Source organism: Erythrolamprus reginae, chromosome 10, assembly GCF_031021105.1.
Source record: "Erythrolamprus reginae isolate rEryReg1 chromosome 10, rEryReg1.hap1, whole genome shotgun sequence".
Classification (NCBI taxonomy): Eukaryota; Metazoa; Chordata; class Lepidosauria; order Squamata; family Dipsadidae; genus Erythrolamprus; species Erythrolamprus reginae.
This window is the reverse complement of record NC_091959.1, coordinates 35,973,467-35,994,011: the sequence shown is the minus strand read 5'-3', so window position 1 is coordinate 35,994,011 and position 20,545 is coordinate 35,973,467. Positions and strand designations below refer to the sequence as shown.

The 20,545-nt window shown below is 42.9% G+C and overlaps 1 protein-coding gene across 5 annotated transcripts in view; it reads right to left on the bottom strand.

Moving 5' to 3' along the window:
• Nucleotides 1–3,469, bottom strand: part of LOC139173039 (solute carrier family 2, facilitated glucose transporter member 11-like) — a 28,670-nt gene extending 25,201 nt beyond the window's left edge. For 2 of the 5 annotated variants that reach the window (XM_070762489.1, XM_070762493.1), the window contains exons 1-2: nt 3,379–3,469; nt 1,599–1,697 (exon numbers count right to left, since the gene is read on the bottom strand). In XM_070762489.1, the coding sequence (XP_070618590.1) occupies nt 1,599–1,697; nt 3,379–3,402 (123 nt within the window). In that variant the 5' untranslated portion in view covers nt 3,403–3,469. Of the gene's footprint in view, nt 1–1,598; nt 1,720–3,378 lie in introns of all 5 variants that reach the window. The other 3 variants (XM_070762491.1, XM_070762490.1, XM_070762488.1) reach the window with 3 other exon arrangements.
• Nucleotides 3,470–20,545: the final 17,076 nt, after the last annotated feature.

Genomic DNA, 20,545 nt, shown 5'->3' with positions numbered 1-20,545 from the left:
CAGTGGCCGATTAGGTCCCACAAAGTTGGCCTAATCTGGGTCCCGTCGACTAAACAATGGCTGTCTGGTGGGCCCCAGGGGAAGAGCCTTCTCTGTGGTGGCCCCAGCCCTCTGGAATCAACTCCCCCCAGAGATCAGAACTGCCCCCCACCCTCCTAGTCTTTCAAAAATTGCTTAAGACCCACCTGTATCGCCAGGCATGGGGGGAACTGAGATACCTCCCCCAGGCTTATATAGTTTTATGTATGGTATGCTTGTGTTGTATGGTTTTTTTAGATGTGTTTTTTTTAAATATCAGATTTGTTACATTCTCACTTTGATATTATTGCTGTTGTGAGCCGCCCTGAGTCTGAGGAGAGGGGTGGCATACAAATCTAATTAATAATAATAATAATAATTATTATTATTATTATAATTATAATAATTATAATTATACTAATGATAATAATAATAATAATAATCATTATTATCATTATTATTATTATTGAATGACTGCGTGATTCTTTCATAATAATAATACTAATACTAATACTAATACTAATGATAATAATAATAATAATTATTATTATTATCATTAGTATTAGTATTAGTATTATTATGAATGAATCACGCAGTCATTCAATAATAATGATAATGATGATGATGATGATGATGATAATAATAATAATAATTATTATTATTATTGAATGACTGCATGATTCATTTAACAACTGCAGTGATTCGCTTAAAAACAGTGGCCAAAAAAAGTGATAAGATAAGCAAGCAAGAAGCCTTGCTTAGCAACAGAAATTGTGAGCTTAATTCTAGTTGCAAGTATTGATGGACGAACCCAAAGGTGTTTGGGTTCGGCAAGTTCGGACGAACTTTACGCAAAATTCGGCCGAACCTGAACCAAACCCGAACTCAAACCGGAACGGGGAATCCCTCCCACGAAGAGATTCCAGGGGCGGAGCTTTGATGTCCCTGGCAGGTTGCTAAGGACGCACTTCCTGGATTCCAAGGAATAAAAATAAACATGTTTATTTTTACATGAAAGGACTGCCCTTTGCTTGCAGCACCGCTGCAGCATCCTTTTTCGTAAAAATAACAATGTTTATTTTTACGTGAAGACCTCCCTTTGAAGGAGCTGGGGAATCCCTCCAACGAAGAAATTCCGGGGGTGGAGCTTTGACGTCACCGGCAGGTTGCTAAGGACACCAAGGTGATCACTTCCTGGATTCCATGAAGTCCAGGAAGTGATCACCTTGGCGTCCTTAGCAACCTGCCGGTGACGTCAAAGCTGCGAATGCCGAACACAACCCAAAACTTTGCCCAAAGTTTGAAAAAAGTTGGGGTTTGTGTTCGGCATACTGAACACTGCAAAATTCGGTACGGACCCGAATTGTGCAGGTTCAGTTCGCCCATCACTAGTGGTAAGTGGTCCTCCACTGTATAAATTTTGGGCTTGTGATTGTTCGAGGTCTTGGCTCCTTTTAGCTGCTGAGACCTTTTGGCTGGTGTACAATAAAAGAAGCTGGAAATGCCATTCCTCGTGCCAGGTGGTCTTGGTTGGCTTTGGCACCAGGCTAGCACCCATTTTGGGTACAACGATTGCTTACCACAGAGGCATAGGTGATCATAGATCCTTGGAAGCCAACCTGCAGCGATCCTCCGATTCCCAGAATAGCCACCATCAAAAGGAGTCTCGGATGTTGAATCTGGGAGGAAAACAACAACAACCTAAACCTGGTTTGTATCCTTCTCCTTTTTTATTGCATGTTTTCTCTTTCACCAAGCAGGGTGTGGGTGGGTCAAACACTGGATTGAATTTGTTTTTGGTTCATTTGTTTACCAGATAGGTGGGCAGCATAGAAATTCGATAAATATACAAATACATAGAAATTTCCTGTATATAGCTTTATATATATTTCCTATATTTTGAATATAGCTCATCTGTTTGGAACCTATACCGCATCTCGGACATTAACACCATCGAAAATGTCCAAAGATACTCCACCAGAAGAGCCCTTCACTCCTCCACTCCAATACCCTATGAATCAAGGCTTACAATCCTGGGTCTAGAAAGCTTAGAACTACGACGCCTCAAACACGATCTAAGTATTGCCCACAAGATTATATGCTGCAGTGCACTGCTTGTCAATGATTACTTCAGCTTCAACCACAACAACACAAGAGCACACAACAGATTCAAGCTTAATATTAACCTCGCCAAACTTGACTGTAAAAAATATGACTTTAGCAATCGAGTGATTATTGACCTGGAACCCCCAAAAGTCTCCCGAGTCTCAGCAGAAGGGCGGCCTAGATAGCAAACTACTACTACTACTACTACTACTACTACTACAACTACTACTACTTCTCCTCCTCCTCCTCCTCCTACTACTACTACTACTAATAATAATAGCACAGATGATTCACAGGAACTTGTGCCAGAACTACCATTTACCAGTGGCAAAGAAATGGTGGGATCATAAGCCCGAAAAAGTGGTCAAAAATGAGGAAGCAAAACTACTGTGGTACTTCAGACTTCAGACTGAACAAATTCTGAAGCATAACACACCAGACATCCTGATTGTGGAGAAAAAGAAAGTATGGATCATCGACATCGCATTCCCAGGGCACAGCAGAATTGAGGAGAAGCAGCTAGAGAAATTAGTGAAATACGAAGATCTAAAAATTGAGCTGCAACGACTCTGGCATAAGCCAGTGAAAGTGGTCCCAGTGGTACTTGGCACGCTGGGCGCAGTGCCAAAGGATCTCAGCGGACATTTGAAAACCACCGGAACTGACAAAACCTCCATCTGTCAATTGCAAAAGGCCGCTTTACTGGGATCGGCACACATAATTCACCGATACATCACACAATCCTAAGTGCTTGGGAAGCCTCCGACTGATGATGAAATACGAAATCCAGCATAGTGATCTTGTTTGCTGTGTTGTATTGACATAATAATAATAATAATAATAATAATAATAATAATAATAATAATAATAATAATAATAATATAACAACAACAACAACAACCAACAAGTACCACTGGGACCACTTTCACTGTAATCTTCTTCTTCTTCTTCTTCTTCCTCCTCCTCCTTATTAATCATTATCACCATCATCACCATCATCATCGTCATCATCACCATCATCATCATCATTATTATTATTATTAGCAACAGTGACCCCTGTTATAGGATGAACAGCCCCATCAACCATGGGGACAATATTGACCACTTTGAGGAACTCTGATTTAGCCCAACTTCCTGCCTGGGTGAAATCCCTCCAAAGGGGCCTGCTGAGTTTTGCATGGCTGGGGTCTGGAAGTAGCCACTGCTTGCCCTTTGGGATGGGGTGCCAGGAAGCCTCGTCTGGCTTGTACTCACCACATCCCAGAAGATCGCTGCCATCTCTGCTTGGAGCTCTTCTGGATCTTGTCTCTAACAGAAGGCAGCCCTGGACTTTGTGCTCTTCATTTCATTTCTGGGTGAAATCCCAAATTGCTTGGTTAATCATTCCCTGTAATGATTTCAAGAACAAAGGACGAAATGGTACATCTGTCCGCTGGGTTTAGGCTGTCCGTAGACTCTGTGACGAAGCATGAGACTTCTTCTTCTGCAGTCATGGCCTGCAACATCCCCTTGCTGGGATTCCCCACTGCAAAGGGCGCCACCTCTGGTTGCACTGGGACAGACGGAGCGCCACCAAAGTTAAGAGCCAGGCTTAGAGTTTGTCAGCTAACCCAACATGTTTTCTACTCTTGAATTGCAGGACCATAAGAATTGGAAAGACCTGGTGTCAATGTTAATTCTATAAATGAGATATAGATACAGTGATACCTCATCTTACGAACTTAATTGGTTCTGGGACGAGGTTTGTAAGGTGAAAAGTTTGTAAGACAAAACAATGTTCCCCATAGGAATCAATGGAAAAGCGATTAATGCGTACAAGCCCAAAACTCACCCCTTTTGCCAGCCGAAGCACCCTTTTTTGTGATGCTGGGATTTCCCTGAGGCTCCCCTCCATGGGAAACCCCACCTCCAGAATTCCGTGTTTTTGTGATGCTTCAGGGGAATCCCAGCAGCGCAAAAACGGGTGCTTCACTGGCAACAGAAGTCCAGAGGTGGGGTTTCCAGCGAGGGGAGCCTCAGCGAAATTGCAGCATCACAAAAACACAGAAGTCCTCGAAACCCCACCTCCAGACTTCTGTGTTTTTGTGATGCTGTGATTTCGCTGAGGCTCACCTCGCTGGGAAACCCCACCTCCGGACTTCTGTTGACAACGAAGTGCCCATTTTTGTGCTGCTGGGATTCCCCTGCAGCATCACAAAAACAAGGAAGTTCGGAGGTGGTGCTTCCCATGGAGGGGAGCCTCAGGGGAACCCCAGCAGCGCAAAAACGGGGCATCCCAGTGGCGGCGGCTTGGGTTTGTAAGGGGAAAATAGTTTGGAAGAAGATGCAAAAAAATCTTAAACCCCGGGTTTGTTTCTCGAAAAGTTTGTATGACAGGGGGTTTGTAAGACAAGGTATCACTGTATATGTAAAAATTAAGCTTATTTACTTAAATCTTTTCTTTCTTTCACATTCTCTCTTCTCTTTCATTTATTTATAATTTAGATTATTAAGCTATGGTGTAACTGGCTAAAGAGAATATATATAGTTCATACTCTCAATACAGATCTGTCGTACACCCGCCCGCCTTTTATTGTTTATTGTATATCCTTTGCCTTTTTTTCCCTTATGTGTTTGCATTGTCACTTGTATTGTTATTGCATTTATTTATGTAAATAAAATTTATTTTTAATTAAAAAAAAAAGAATTGGAAAGGTCCTTGGAGAGCCAGTCCCTTCCCCTGCAAGAATGCTCCGCTCCATCTTCTTTCAAACAGCTTCTGAGAAAGACCATTGACTTCACTGAAAATAGACTAACAATCCTGGGCCTAAAAAGCCTAGAACTACGGCGCCTAAAACACGATTTGAGTATTGCCCACAAGATCATATGCTGCAACATCCTACCGGAACAACACAAGAGCACACAACAGATTCAAACTTAATACGAACCGCTTCAAACTTGACTGTAAAAAAATATGATTTCAACAATCGAGTTATCGAAGCGTGGAACTCATTACCGGACTCAATTGTGTCAACCCCTAACCCCCAACATTTCTCCCTTAGACTCTCCACGATTGACCTCTCCAGGTTCCTAAGAGGCCAGTAAGGGGCGTACATAAGTGCACTGGTGTGCCTTTCGTCCCCTGTCCAATTGTCTTTCCTTTCTCTCACTTATCATATATATTTTCTTTCTTTCATATATCCTCTCCTCTAAGTTCACTTTTACCCTTATATATATTACTACATGTCTATTTTTCTTCCTATGTATTTGTGTATTGGACAAATGAATAAATAAATTAAATAAATACATAAATAAATAATAAACTGTTGAACAACTCTTAAGACAGGACATTTACATCCTTCTAATTTAAACTTATTGTTGTTTCTGGAGTAATTTTGAATGCTTCTGCTGCATCTTCCACTTTGACAGTGTTCAGATATTAAAGACCAGGAAAAGAAGAGTAAGAGAACACCTGTCTGAACTAGATGAATACAAATCACCAGGACTGGACAGATTCCATCCCAGAGTTCTAAAGGAGCTGACAGATGTCATCACAGAACCACCGCACCGCATCTTCCAAAAATCCTGGGTCACACGGGAACTGCCAGAAGATTGGAAAATTCAATTCAATTCAATTCAATTTATTAGACTTGAATGGCACCCCTCTCCGAGGACCCGGAGCGGCTCACAACATGAAATACTTATTTATTATTATTATTATTATTTATTAGATTTGTATGCCGCCCCTCTCCGTAGACCCGGGGCGGCTTACAGCAATGATAAAAACAATATATAATGACAAATCTAATAGACTCTAAAATAACAATAATACATTTAAAAAGTCTAAAAAACAAGAAACCCCAATATATAAGAAACAGACATACAGTCATATCATACACAGAAAACTACATAGGCAGGGGGAGATGTTTCAGTTCCCCCATGCTTGACGACAGAGGTGGGTTTTAAGGAGTTTACGAAAGGCAAGGAGGGTGGGGGCAGTTCTAATCTCTGGAGGGAGCTGATTCCAGAGGGTCAGAGCTTGTCACAGAGAGGGCTCTTTCCTTGGGTCCCACCAAACAACATTGTTTAGTTGACAGGACCCGGAGGAGACCAACTCTTTGGGACCTAACCGGTCGCTGGGATTTGTGTGGCAGAAGGCGGTCTCATAGATAGCCTGGTCCGGTGTCATGAAGGGCTTTACAGGTGATGACCAACACTTTGAATTGTGACTGGAAACTGATCGGCAACCAATGCAGACTACGGAGTGATGGTGAAACATGGGCATACCTGGGTAAGCCCATGACTGCTCTCACAGCTGCATTCTGCACGATCTGAAGTTTCCGAACACTTTTCAAAGGTAGCCCCATGTAGAGAGCATTACAGTAGTCGAGCCTCGAGGTGATGAGGGCATGAGTGACTGTGAGCAGTGACTCCCGGTCCAAATAGGGCCGCAACTGGTGCACCAGGCGAACCTGGGCAAACAATATGTATACAAATCTAATAGTTAAAACAGTAACATTATATTAAAAAAACAGCCAGTCTACTCAATAACATCCATGCATAACATTTAACAGTCAGAGAAGAAGGGGGCGTGACCTAGCTGCCCCCTGCCTGGCGACAGAGATGAGTCTTAAGTGTCTTGCAGAAGGCGAGGAGGGTGAGGGCAGTACGAATCTCTGGAAGGAGCTGATTCCAGAGGGACGGGGCCACCACAGAGAAGGCTCTACCCCTAGGCCCCGGCAGCCGACATTGTTTGGTTGATGGGACCTGGAGAAGGCCAACTCTGTGGGACCTTATCGACCGCTGGGATTTATGCAGCAGAAGCCGGTCCCGTAAGTAATCTGGTCCGATGCCATGTAGGGCTTTACAGGTCATCACCAACACTTTGAATTGGGTCCGGAAACCAATCAGCAGCCAATGTAGGCTGTGGAGTGTTGAAGAAACATAGATGTATCTGGGGAGAACCATGACGGCTCGTGCGGCCGCATTCTGCATGATTTGTAGTTTCTGAACTCTCTTCAAAGGTAGCCCCATGTAGAGAGTGTTGCAGTAGTCGAACCTCGAGGTGATAAGGGCATGAGTGACCGTGAGCAAGGACTCCCTGTCCAAATAGGGCCGCAACTGGTGCACCCGGCAAACCTGGGCCACTTGGGAAAAGAGCTGATATAGTTCCCATCTTCAAAAAAGGGGGGAAAATAGACCCAGGAAATTACAGACCATTCAGCCTAAACATCAAAAAACAGATCTGCCAACACCTAGAAATAAACAAATTAATAACCAAGCCTTGTTAAAAACATTGGTTTGGAAGTCTACCTTGTCCAAATGCCAAAGTCCAAGTACACCATGTCCACATTTATAAAATGATACTGAAGGCATTTCATGTGATTTTGATTCCATACCTCTGTTTATACAACCAAGGATTGTATTTGCTGTGTTTGGCTGCGGCCAAACACGACTGGCTCATGTTTAAATGATCATTCTATGACTCCAAGACCCTGATGGAACCTTGTGGTACCCCACTACTCACTGAGTACGGTTTGTCAGCCAGTTACAAATGGTGGTGATGCTGTCTATCCCATATTTTTCTATTTTTCCAAGAAGTAGGTTGTCAATATCTATGTCCACAACATTTAAAAAATAAAGATATAATCTTTATTAACAATAAATAGAGAAAGGGTACATAATAAAGAGAAGGTCCAAATACAAATTGAACTTTGAATGTATGGTATTAACTCACATTACATATTAGAAATGGAAAAGAATATTTAAGAAAGGAAAGAAGAGGAAAACAAGAAAGAGAGAGGGGGGAAAAGAAAAAGAAGAGAAAAAGAAAAGAACAAGAAAGGCAAATTTATATCTATAAATCTATAAAAAACTATGCTTGTTGTCAACCTATCTGTTGACTATGTTAACTTATAGCTTCTTAGTACTTTATGGAGTGGTTATACTAAATGCGACTTCTGAAATTCATGTTATATTTCTGTATTCTTTTTTGTCCAGCCAAATATATCATTTATTCCACACTTTGTAAAATTATGTTTCTTCTTTGTCCTGTAGTTCTACAGTAATTTTTGTCAGTTCAGCACATTCCAATATTTTGTTAATAAAGTTTAAGGTCACTGGGGTATGGTCCAGTTTCCAAGTTTGTGCGAAGGTTATTCTTGCAACTGTTAATATATTAATTAATAAGTATTTATGTTCTTTATATAGCTGTTGTCTAATTATCCCTAGTAGGAAGAGTTCCGTCTTTAGTGGGATTGACTTCTGAATAATTTGATCTAAGTATTTTTTAATTTTTAGCCAAAAGGCTCTGTTTTTTGGGCAAGGTTAGGCTTTCAAAAACTGAATGTCTTAGATCAAATTATTTTTGATCCAGATAAACAAATAATATCAACCCTTTATAAATTTCTATTACAATATTAACTTTTTGAAGAAAAGGTTAAAGGAAATATGGTCCAAACCTTTGGTTATATGATAAATCTATCAGAATGGGAAAAAATCTGGACCCAGAATTACAAATTAACCATAGCCACTAACTTTAGAGAGAACATTTATAAGATGGCACCTTCCTCCAGCCCTGCTATCTAAAATGTTTCCAACTACAACTCCTTTCTGCTGGAAATGGAAACAAAAAATAAGGACCTACTACCACCTTTGGTGGACGTGCCCCAAAGTTAGAATCTTTTGGCTAAAGATTAAAAAATACCTTGATCAAATTATACAGAAACCAATCCAGTTAATTCCTTTTAGGCATAATTAGACAGCAATTAAATAAAGGCGACAGATACTTACTACTAAACATTTTAACTACTGCAAGAATAACATTCGCCCAAACCTGGAAATTGGATCATACCCCATCTACCCTAAGTTTCATTAACAAAACTCACGAATGTGCTGAGCTGATGAAAATGACCCTACAGGACAAAGAGGAATCAGAGGTCTACAAAGCGTGGAATAAATGGTACATTTGGCTGGAGAAAAGACAACATATAACGCCATCATGACCCTCTTACCCTCCACCCAAACAACTATCCCACAAATCCATAAAATAACATTACGAATCATTGATAAAAGGATGAACAAATTCAAAATGACAAAATTGAAACTCTAACTCAAGTTTAGAAATTCAAAACTTTCATTTATACTGATAGTAAAGATCTTAAAAGCTGTAATTGGGTCAACAGATAAGTTGACACTATTTACGACATCTGATAAATTTATAGATATGAATTTACCTCTTCTTTTCTTCTCTCTTTTCTAATTTCTTTTTTCACTTCGTTTCACTTCTTTCTCTTTCCTTTTCCTTTTTTTCCTTCTCTCTCTCTCTCTCTCTCATTCTTTAGTTTTCTTTCCTTTTATATATATGTGTGTATTTCGACTTATAACTATATACTCAAAACCTATATACATTTGTACCAATATTCGAATAGTCCCTTTGCTTTATGTATCCCCTCCCCGATTTATATTCAATAAAGATTATATTTTCTTTAAAAAAAAGAAGTTTGTCTAAGATGTTCATTTTTTAAAAGCCTAGTTTCACCTTGTCTTTATTGTATCTTGATTTAATTTGAAAGTATTGTAGCCAATCTAGATTAATACCTCTTTGGATTTTAGTGGGTCCTTTTCATCCAGTAATACCTTATACGTTATAGTTTTACCTGGGGCTAGGGCATTGTCCACAGCATTTTGCTGGTCTACAAATTTAGACCGAGTGGCTGTGGGTTTTGCCTCCCAAGGGCAATTCCATCTGTTCGTCCATCACCCTGGGGGGGGGATTATTGACACCCTCGGAGAGGGTTTGCAACTTGGACGTCCTCCTCGATCCACAGCTCACATTAGAGCACCATCTTTCGGCTGTGGCGAGGAGGGCATTTGCCCAGGTTCACCTGGTACACCAGTTGCGGCCCCATTTGGATAGGGAGTCAATGCTCACAGTCGCTCATGCCCTCATCACCTCAAGGTTTGACTACTGCAACGCTCTCTACATGGGGCTATCTTTGAAGAGTGTTCGGAAACTTCAGATCGTGCCGAATGCGGCAGTGAGAGCTATTATGGGGCTACTCAAATTTATTTATTTATTTATTTATTTATTTATTTATTTACTTACTTACTTACTTACTTACTTACTTACTTACTTACTTACTTACTTACTTACTTACTTACTTACTTATTGGATTTGTATGCTGCCCCTCTCCGTAGACTCGGGGTGGCTAACAACAGTAATAAAAACAGCATGTAAAAATCCAATATTAAAACAGTTAAAACCCTTATTATAAAACCAAACATACATACACACATACCATGCATAACATTGTAAAGGCCTAGGGGGAAAGAGTATCTCAGTTCCCCCATGCCTGGCGGCAGAGGTGGGTTTTAAGAAGCTTACGAAAGGCAAGGAGGGTGGGGGCAATTCTAATCTCTGGGGGAAGTTGGTTCCAGAGGGCCGAGGCCGCCACAGAGAAGGCTCTTCCCATGGGTCCCGCCAAGCGACATTGTTTAGTTGACGGGACCCGGAGAAGACCCACTCTGTGGGACCTAACTGGTCGCTGGGATTCGTGCAGCAGAAGGCGGTCCCTGAGATAATCTGGTCCGGTGCCATGAAGGGCTTGCCCACGTCTCTTCAAAACTCCGCAGCCTGCATTGGCTGCCGATTAGTTTCCGGTCACAATTCAAAGTGTTGGTAATGACCTATAAAGCCCTACATGGCATCGGACCAGAATAAAGACTGATGGAAAGAATGAACTAAGCAACTCTGCTTTCTCTCTCTTGCCTGTTATTCCCTTGCCATGTTTTCTTGTTAGTGAACTGACTGTTTCCTTGGCTGTACCTCTATGGTTTGTCAGCCTATATAGAGGACGTTTTCTCAATGTTGATATTTCCTCAATGTCATCATGAGAACAAAGAAATAAAGGAAAATCAGTCTGATTGTGCTATATACAGCAGAGCTCATCAAGATAAACTTTCCCAAAGCATCAGAAGGCAGACAAGAAGCAACAGGTGGAAATCTATCAAGGAGAGAAGGGCCTGGAATTAGGGAGAAACTCTCTAACAAGTAGAGAACAATCAATCAGCGGAACAGAAGTTGCCTTCGGGAGGCCTGGTTGTTTGATCCGTGGAGGTTTTTAAGAAGACAAACAGACTCTGACAGAGACAAATCAACACATAAGAAAAAGAAAACCAAAAACCAAACAAAACCCAGCACAACAAGGAACCTCTGTAAGTGCACTCTAAATTCCTCTACTCCGGAAAAATACTTTTAATTCAACCCACCCTCCTAATAACCCAACGAGCCAAGTACTTCCGCCCCCACTCCCACTCCCATGAGCAAACCCTCCCAGCACCAACCTTACCCTGCTGGGACGCTCCTGGCAACAAATCTTGCCCTCCTGGGACGTTCCCGGCACCAACCTTGCCTTCCCGGGACCACGAGCTGAGTCCACCATCTTTTGCCTAGTAGAGGCTTCAGGAGCAAGCCAGGCGCGCGAACGACGCAGGGGCTTCCCCCTGACGTCAGTGGAGGTTACCCAGAGCCCTCCCCTCCACCCGACGCCCAGCTGACTACGGAGCTCGGCCCGCACCATCCTTGAACGCTCCTGGCACCAACCTTGCTCTCATCGAAGGCTCTAGCCTAGCCCTCCTGAGCCCACGAGCACTAACCCAGCCCTCCTGAGTCCACGAGCCGAGTCCGCCATCTTAAGCACAGCGGAGGCTCCAGAAGCACGCCGGATTGATGCAGGGGCTTCTCCCTGACGTCAGCGGAGAATACCCAGAGCCCTTCCTTCGACCCGACGCCCAGCTGAGCTCGGCTTGCACTCGACTTCAGGAGGTTCCCCAGTGCTCCTGAAGTCAGCGGGGGAAGCCCAAGCCCGCTCCGCTACCTTGCCTTGCACCCGTCGACCTTGCCTTGCACCCAGCTGCAATCCTGACACTCAGCAAATAGCGAAGCTTTGCACCAGCATTTAGCTGACATTGGAACGTCAGCGGAAGAAGCTCAAGCCCGCTCCACAACCCAGCTTTGCACCCGCAGCCTCCTCTTACCCCCAGCAGCTATCCCAACACCTTGCTGACAGCGGAGCTCAACACTGGCTCACAGCTGACATAGGAACGTCAGCGGAAGAAGCCCAAGCTCCACAACCTGGCCTTGCACACGCAACCTCCTCTTACCCCCAACAGCTATCCCAACACCCTGCTGACAGCGGAGCTTGACACCTGCTTACAGCTGACGTAGGAACGTCAGTGGAAGAAGCCCAAGCCCGCTCTGTGACCCAGATTCGCTCCCACAACCTCCTCTACCAACAAAACAGCAGAAGAAGCCCTAACCTGCGACCCTGCTGGCATCCTACACCTAGCTGACATGGGAGGTTTCCCTGAACCCCCAGACATCAGTGAAGGAAGAAGCTCTAGCCCAGCTTGAACGGAAACTGCCTAGAGCCCTCCACGGAGCCCTTCATAATTGCCGGCCTCACCCATCACCCAGCTGTCGAGTGTCACTCCCCTGGGAAAGCCAAATTGACCCCCCCCTAGCCCAGCCTTCACACCCAACCAAGCACACAGCCAAAGTAGAAAGCAGAAGACGCCCAGAACATAACCTGAAGACCATAATAATATAACAATAATAATCGCACATACAGAAGTCACCTGTAAACCAACTTAGTCTGTCTTTTCGCCCGGAGCCCAGCTATCACATCAACGCAAGACACTCAGAACCCTCTAACAGACTTACAAACCCCACCCCCGCAACCATGCCATCCAAGAAGAAACCCCAAACAAACCAAGTTAACATTTCTGTTAATAATTGTGTTATATGCAACAACAATATAAATTCCCAAGAAGGAACCACAAAGTGTCACTCCTGCAAAAAATCAGCTCACCATACCTGCTTAAACATCAACAAACATGTTGCCACCTTTCTACACGACAACCCCTCTTTCTACTATTCCTGCCCATCTTGCACTCCCAAACAGGACTCCTTCGACAACTTGTCCGAGGTAATCTCATCTGCAGTCTCCAAAACCCAACAATCCTACACTGATAATATCGAACCACGGATCGCCTCCTTAGAAAAAATCATCCAAGACCTGATTAACACTAAAACACCTAATCAAGCACCCCACACCACCTCACAACCACCACCTTACTCCCTACCTAGGCCACCAAAACCTCTTCCTCCAAACCCTACCACCAACATCCCCACCCGGGTGAACGATGCCATGGAAAGGGCACAAAAACGCCACAATGCCATCCTTTTTGGCCTCGAGGAAAACGGAGAATCTGACCTAACAAATATACGAAACATTATCCACAATCAACATCCTCAAACAATTACCCCGGATGTCATCCTAGAGGTCTCCAGAAGCGGCCCCACACTAAAGTACAGCGACGGATCAACGGCTCCCCGACTGTGCAGAATAGTCTGCACTAATGAAACTTCCAAACAACAATTCATCAGGACCATGAACACCATTGCCAGAAACAACACCAAATACAACAAACTCAGATGCAGACCTGACTTAACATTACTTCAACGTATCTGCTCCCGTGAACTACGCGCCGAACTCAGGAGACGGTGCGAACTCGGCGAAAATAACCTCTACATGGACTACCGCTCTGATTGCATCAGAACCAAAACCCACAACCCTCCCTTTATCGTCAAACCCACTACCCCTCCTCAACTCGCCAACACTTCTCCACCCACCATCCCACATCAACAATCGGACCTCCCCAACACCTCCAGCAATGAATAGGAAAATGCACCCCTTACTACCTCGCCTTAATCCTGCCACAACTCAACCCAATCCAATCCCCTTCCTGAACACAAACACAACCTCAAATGCAAACTAATCAATGCAAGAAGTTTAATCAACAAGTTATCAGAATTCCTCCTTCTACTCAACACCAACTTATTTGACATAATCTTTGTTTGTGAAACATGGCTGAACTGTTCCTTTCCTGACTCCATCATTACACAAAAGCTTACCTAGGTATGCCCATGTTTCACCATCACTCCGCAGTCTGCATTGGCTGCCGATCAATTTCCGGTCACAATTCAAAGTGTTGGTTATGACCTTTAAAGCCCTTCATGGCATCGGACCAGAATACCTCCGAGACCGCCTCCTGCCGCACGAATCCCAGCGACCGATTAGGTCACACAGAGTGGGCCTTCTCCGGGTCCCGTCAACTAAACAGTGTCGGTTGGCGGGCCCCAGGGGAAGAGCCTTCTCTGTGGCAGCACCGGCTCTCTGGAACCAACTCCCCCCGGAGATTAGAACTGCCCCTACTCTACCTGCCTTCCATAAACTCCTTAAAACCCACCTTTGCCATCAGGCATGGGGGAACTAAGACATCTCCCCCTGGGCATGTTTAAATTGTGTATGGTATGCTTGTGAGTGTGTATGTACTATATGGGGTTTCTTTTTAAATCTTAAATGTTTTAAATGTATTCAGATTATTTATGATTTGTTTTTCTCTGCTGTGAGCCGCCCTGAGTCCTCGGAGAGGGGCGGCATACAAATCGAAATAATAAATAAATAATAAATAAATAAACTACCTGGTTTTCCGGTCCGACCGTGAATCCCGCAGAGGAGGTGGTGTAGCCATATTCTACAAAAGCTCACTCAATCTAAAAAACATTCAAGTCGCACAAGATTTATTCCTTCCTGAAACCCTAATCTGCGATCTTTCCCTCAACACCACTCTCCGCTTTTTACTGTGCTACAGAGCTCCAAACTATGACACTTCCCATGCATCAAAATTAACTTCCCTACTAACATGGGCATCCTCCTGCCCCTACCCCATCATCTTCCTAGGTGACCTCAACCTACCACACATCAACTGGACACTAAATGAATGCTCCACCGAACCTATACATACCGCCATCTACAACAGCTGCCTCGACCTCATCTTCTGCAATAGTAAAAGTGCTATTTATGGACTGCATATCATAGAACCCTTCTCCAACAGCGACCATAGTATGATCAACTTCAACCTCAACCTACGCCATCATAACACTCAACAGAACAACGCGACACCTAAGTACAATTTCAGGAAAGCCAACTACGAACTCATAGACGTCAATCTCTCATTTATTAATTGGCAATCCCTCTTCTCCAACTGCATCTCCATCGATGACCTCTACAACACGTTCTTACTCCAAATCAATAGACTTATAGATCTGTATGTTCCAATTACCTCTCCTAGAAGAAAACAGAAGAACAACGTTCCCATCTAATTAAAGAAACTACAAACCAAAAAACGATCCCTCTGGCGTAGAAACAAAAAAGGTCCTGTAAACAACTTTTAAAACCGCTACAGAAGAATATGCCAACAAATAAAAGTAGAATGTCTAAACTATCACAGTGAACAAGAGGAAAACCTCCTACGCACCAAATCTAACTGTGCCTTCTACAACTTCGTCAACAACAAACTTAACGACTCCAGACCTATTCCACCTCTCATTGGACCACACAACAAAGAGTACCACGACGACCCATCCAAAGCAAATCTATTCAACTCCTTTTTTGGCTCCGTTTTTGTTAACAGTAATGACTCATCCCCCCTCTTCGCAAATCGCACTCCTAACTCATTAAATAACCTAAGCCAAATCATCTTCACCACAGACTACGTTGAAAAAGCAATCCGTGATCTCAAACCTTCCCTATCTGTCGGACCAGATGGTCTTTGTGCATACTTCCTAAGAAAACTCTCATCTGCCATAGCTGAACCCCTAAGCATTATCTTCCAAAATTCCTTCATGACCAGCACTCTCCCCAAACTGTGGTTAAAAGCAGTAGTCATCCCCATCTTCAGAAAAGGAGACCCATCACTAGTTGACAACTACAGACCAATATCACTATGCTGTGTACCTTGTAAAATCATGGAATCAATTATAAATCGTTCAATCACTCTTTACTTAGAATCTAACAACCTACTATCAAAAAAACAATTTGGATTCAGAAAGAAACTATCCTGCAACCTACAACTACTCCACTGCAAAAACATCTGGACTACCCACCTTGATCAAGGAAAATCCATCGATGCAATCTATATCGACTTCTGCAAAGCCTTTGACTCAGTGGTTCACGACAAACTTCTCCTAAAACTCAAATCCTATGGCATCTCAGGTCTCCTCCACAACTGGATTACCGCATTCTTGTCAAACAGACAACAAGTTGTCAAAATCGGAAGCGCCATTTCCTCCCCTGTCCCTGTCAAAAGCGGCGTTCCCCAAGGCAGCGTACTAGGTCCTACTCTTTTCATCCTATACATCAATGACCTCTGCGATAATATCGTAAGCAACTGTGTACTTTTTGCCGACGATGTGAAACTTTTCAACACCACTGACAACACACTCACTCTCCAAAAAGACCTTGACTTCGTTTCAGATTGGTCCAACACCTGGCAACTTCAAATATCAACCAACAAATGCTCTACCCTCCACATCGGCAAAAATAATCCAAACCACATATATGAACTGAATAAACAAATCCTCACTACCAACCAACACTCAGTAAAAGACCTTGGAATACTAATATCAAATGACCTAAGTGCTAAAGCCCACTGCAACAATATCGCCAAAAAAGCCTCCAGAGTTGTTAACCTGATCCTACGCAGCTTTTGCTCCAGCAATCTCACACTACTCACAAGAGCCTACAAAACCTATGCCAGACCCATTCTCGAATACAGCTCATCTGTCTGGAACCCCCACCACATCTCAGACATCAACACTCTCGAAAACATCCAAAGATACTTCACCAGAAGAGCCCTCCACTCCTCCACTCGAAACAGAATACCCTACGAAAATAGACTAACCATCCTGGGCCTTGAAAGCCTAGAACTACGGCGCCTAAAACACGATTTGAGTATTGCCCACAAGATCATACGCTGCAACGTCCTTCCGGTCAATGACTACTTCAGCTTCAACCGCAACAACACAAGAGCACGCAACAGATTCAAACTTAATACGAACCGCTCCAAACTTGACTGTAAAAAATATGACTTTAACAATCGAGTTGTCGAAGCGTGGAACTCATTACTGGACTCAATAGTGTCAACCCCCAATCCCCTACACTTCTCCATTAAACTCTCCACGATTGACCTCTCCAGATTCCTCAGAGGCCAGTAAGGGCACTGATGTGCCTATCGTCCCCTGTCCAATTCTCTTTCCTTACCCCTTTTATCTTATATATTCTCTCCTCTATATATATTCTCTTCCTATCCACTTCTCTTCTTTTTTACTTCCTATCTTTATATATATTACCTAATGTCTATTCTCTCTCATATGTATTGTATATTGGACAAAGAATAAATAAATAAATAAATAAATAAATAAATAAATAAATAAAAATAAAGATATAAAACCCTTCATGGCATCGGACCAGAATACTTTCGGGACCGCCTTCTGCCGCACGAATCCCAGTGACCGGTTAGGTCCCACAGAGTTGGCCTTCTCCGGGTCCCGTCGACTAAACAGTGTCATTTGGCGGGACCCAGGAGAAGAGCCTTCTCTGTGGCGGCCCCAACCCCCTGGAACCATCTTCCCCCAGATATCAGAGTTGCCCCCACCCTCCTTGCCTTTCGCAAGCTCCTTAAAACCCACCTCTGTCGTCAGGCATGGGGGAATTGAAATTTTCTCTTTCCCCTAGGCTTATAGAATTTATACATGGTATGCTTGTATGTATGAGTGGTTCTTTAAATTGGGGTTTTTAAGATTATTTTAATATTAGATTTGTTTACATTGTCTTTTTTATTGTTGTTAGCCGCCCCGAGTCTTTGGAGAGGGGTGGCATACAAATCTAAATAAATAAACAAAAATAAATAAATAAATAAATAAATAAATAAATAAATGATTGGACAGCCACTTGTCTGAAATGGGCAGGGGTGTCAAACTCCTGGCATTACTTTCGGAACCGTCTTCTGCCGTCTTCTGCATGAATCAGAGGCAACCGATAAGGTCCCACAGAGTTGGCCTTCTCCGGGTCCCGTCAACTAAACAATGTCGTCTGGCGGGCCCCAGGGGGAGAGCCTTCTCTGTGGTGGCCCCGGCCCTCTGGAATCAACTCCCCCCCAGAGATTAGAACCGCCCCCACCCTCCTTGCCTTTCATAAGCTACTGAAGACCCACCTATGTCACCAGGCATGGGGCAACTGAGACACCCCTGGACCCACATAGTTTATGTATGGTATGATTGTGTTGTATGATTTTTAATGATGGGTTTTTAAATGTCTTTTCATTATTGGATTTGTTATATTGCTGTAATTGTTGTGACTTGCTCCGAGTCTCCGGAAAGGGGCGGCATACAAATCTAATAAATAATAATAATAATAATAATAATAATAATAATAATAATAATAATCCTCATCATTATTGCATCTTCGTCATGTGACGTGTCGTGATTCCCCACCCTTTGGTAAACCTTTGGTAGGGGTGGCCAACACATGATGCAAACGGCCCAGGGGCGATGAGTTTGACATCCCTGGTCTAGGGTTTCTTGCTTGAGCAGGGGGCTGGACTAGAAGACCTCCAAGGTCCCTTCCAGTTCTATTCTGATTTTGTTGTTCTGCAAATTTAATCATTTTAATCAAAGGATAGAACAGAACAGAATGATAGAATTTTATTGGCCAAGTGTGATTGGATACACAAGGAATTTGTCTTGGTGCATATGCTCTCAGTGTACCTAAAAGATAAGATAAAGGTTTCTGTGGTGTGATCTGTTTTGGAGAAATCCATATTATCTGATAGAAACATAGAAACATAGAAGACTGACGGCAGAAAAAGACCTCATGGCCCATCTAGTCTGCCCTTATACTATTTCCTGTATTTTATCTTAGGATGGATCTATGTTTATCCCAGGCATGTTTAAATTCAGTCACTGTGGATTTACCAACCACGTCTGCTGGAAGTTTGTTCCAAGGATCTACTACTCTTTCAGTGAAATAATATTTTCTCACATTGCTTTTGATCTTTCCCCCAACTAACCTCAGATTGTGTCCCCTTGTTCTTGTGTTCACTTTCCTATTAAAAACACCCCTCCTGAACCTTATTTAACCCTTTAACATATTTAAATGTTTCGATCATGTCCCCCCTTTTCCTTCTGTCCTCCAGACTATACAGATTGAGTTCATTAAGTCGTTCCTGATACATTTTATGCTTAAGACCTTCCACCATTCTTGTAGCCCGCCTTTGGACCCGTTCAATTTTGTCAATATCTTTTTGTAGGTGAGGTCTCCAGAACTGGACACAGTATTCCAAATACTTGCTTTTCTTACTGCCCGACCACACTGCTCACCCATTTTGAGACTGTCAGAAATCACTACCCCTAAATCTTTCTCTTCTGAAGTTTTTGCTAACACAGAACTGCCAATGCAATACTCAGATTGAGGACATTTGGAAGCATTAAACTGCAGTTTCCATTGCTTGATGGTAATAGCTCTGCTTGTTTCTTGGTACAGTGTTTCCTTGACTTTCGCGGGTCCGCCATTCACAAAAAGTCTATACCACGGGGTTTAAAAAAAAAAAAATTAAAAAATATTTCACTCTTTTTTTCTACACCATGGTTTTTCCCGCCTGTGATGTCATACATCATTGCCAAATTGTTGTTAATAAATAATTATGTTAATAATTATCAGGATCATTAAGTATCTTCTTCAATGGTGAGTACCAGTAATAATGGTGAGTAATAATCTAAAGGTTAGGGGATGTCCTGCGATACTGTTCATAGCCAAAAATAGTGTAATTACTTCCGCATCTCTACTTCGTGAAAATTTGACTTTCGCGGGCGATCTTGGAACGCACCCCCCGGGAAAGTCAAGGGAACACTGTATTTGCGAATCTGTTGCTTGATTATCTTTTCCAGAATCTTCCCAGGTATTGACGAGGCTGTAATTTTCTGTATATATATATTTTCCTTTTTGGAAGATGGGAAGGTCATCGGCTCTTTTCGAGTCCTCTGGTAGTTTCCCGGTACTCCAGGATCTTTAAATATGACTGATTTATCTTCAGTTGGGCTCAGGGATGAAATTCAAAATTTTCCCCTAGCGGTTCGGTGGGCATGGCCTGGTGGGCGTGGCAGGAGGAGGACACTGCAAAATCTCCACCCCCATCCCACTTAGGAGCCAGCCAGAGGTGGTATTTTCTGGTTCTTCAAATTACTTAAAATTTCTGCTACTGGTTCTCCAGAACCTGCCAAATTTCACTTCTGGTTGGGCTCCTGAAAGATCCTCTGTCAGAGCCCAAACCTGAATTCTGAAGTAAAAATCACCTTTCCCTGCTCTAAGTGGAAATTTGATAAAATTACTTAATGAAAACTTAGCTATAGATTAGAAAGAAGAAATAACCCAAGAATGTAGTCAAGCTGTGTATTCGGTCCCCTGGCTGAAAACTCCATTGTACACCCCATGTTTTGAGTGAATTGGACTGGGAGCATTTTGGAATTGAGTTACTGTTC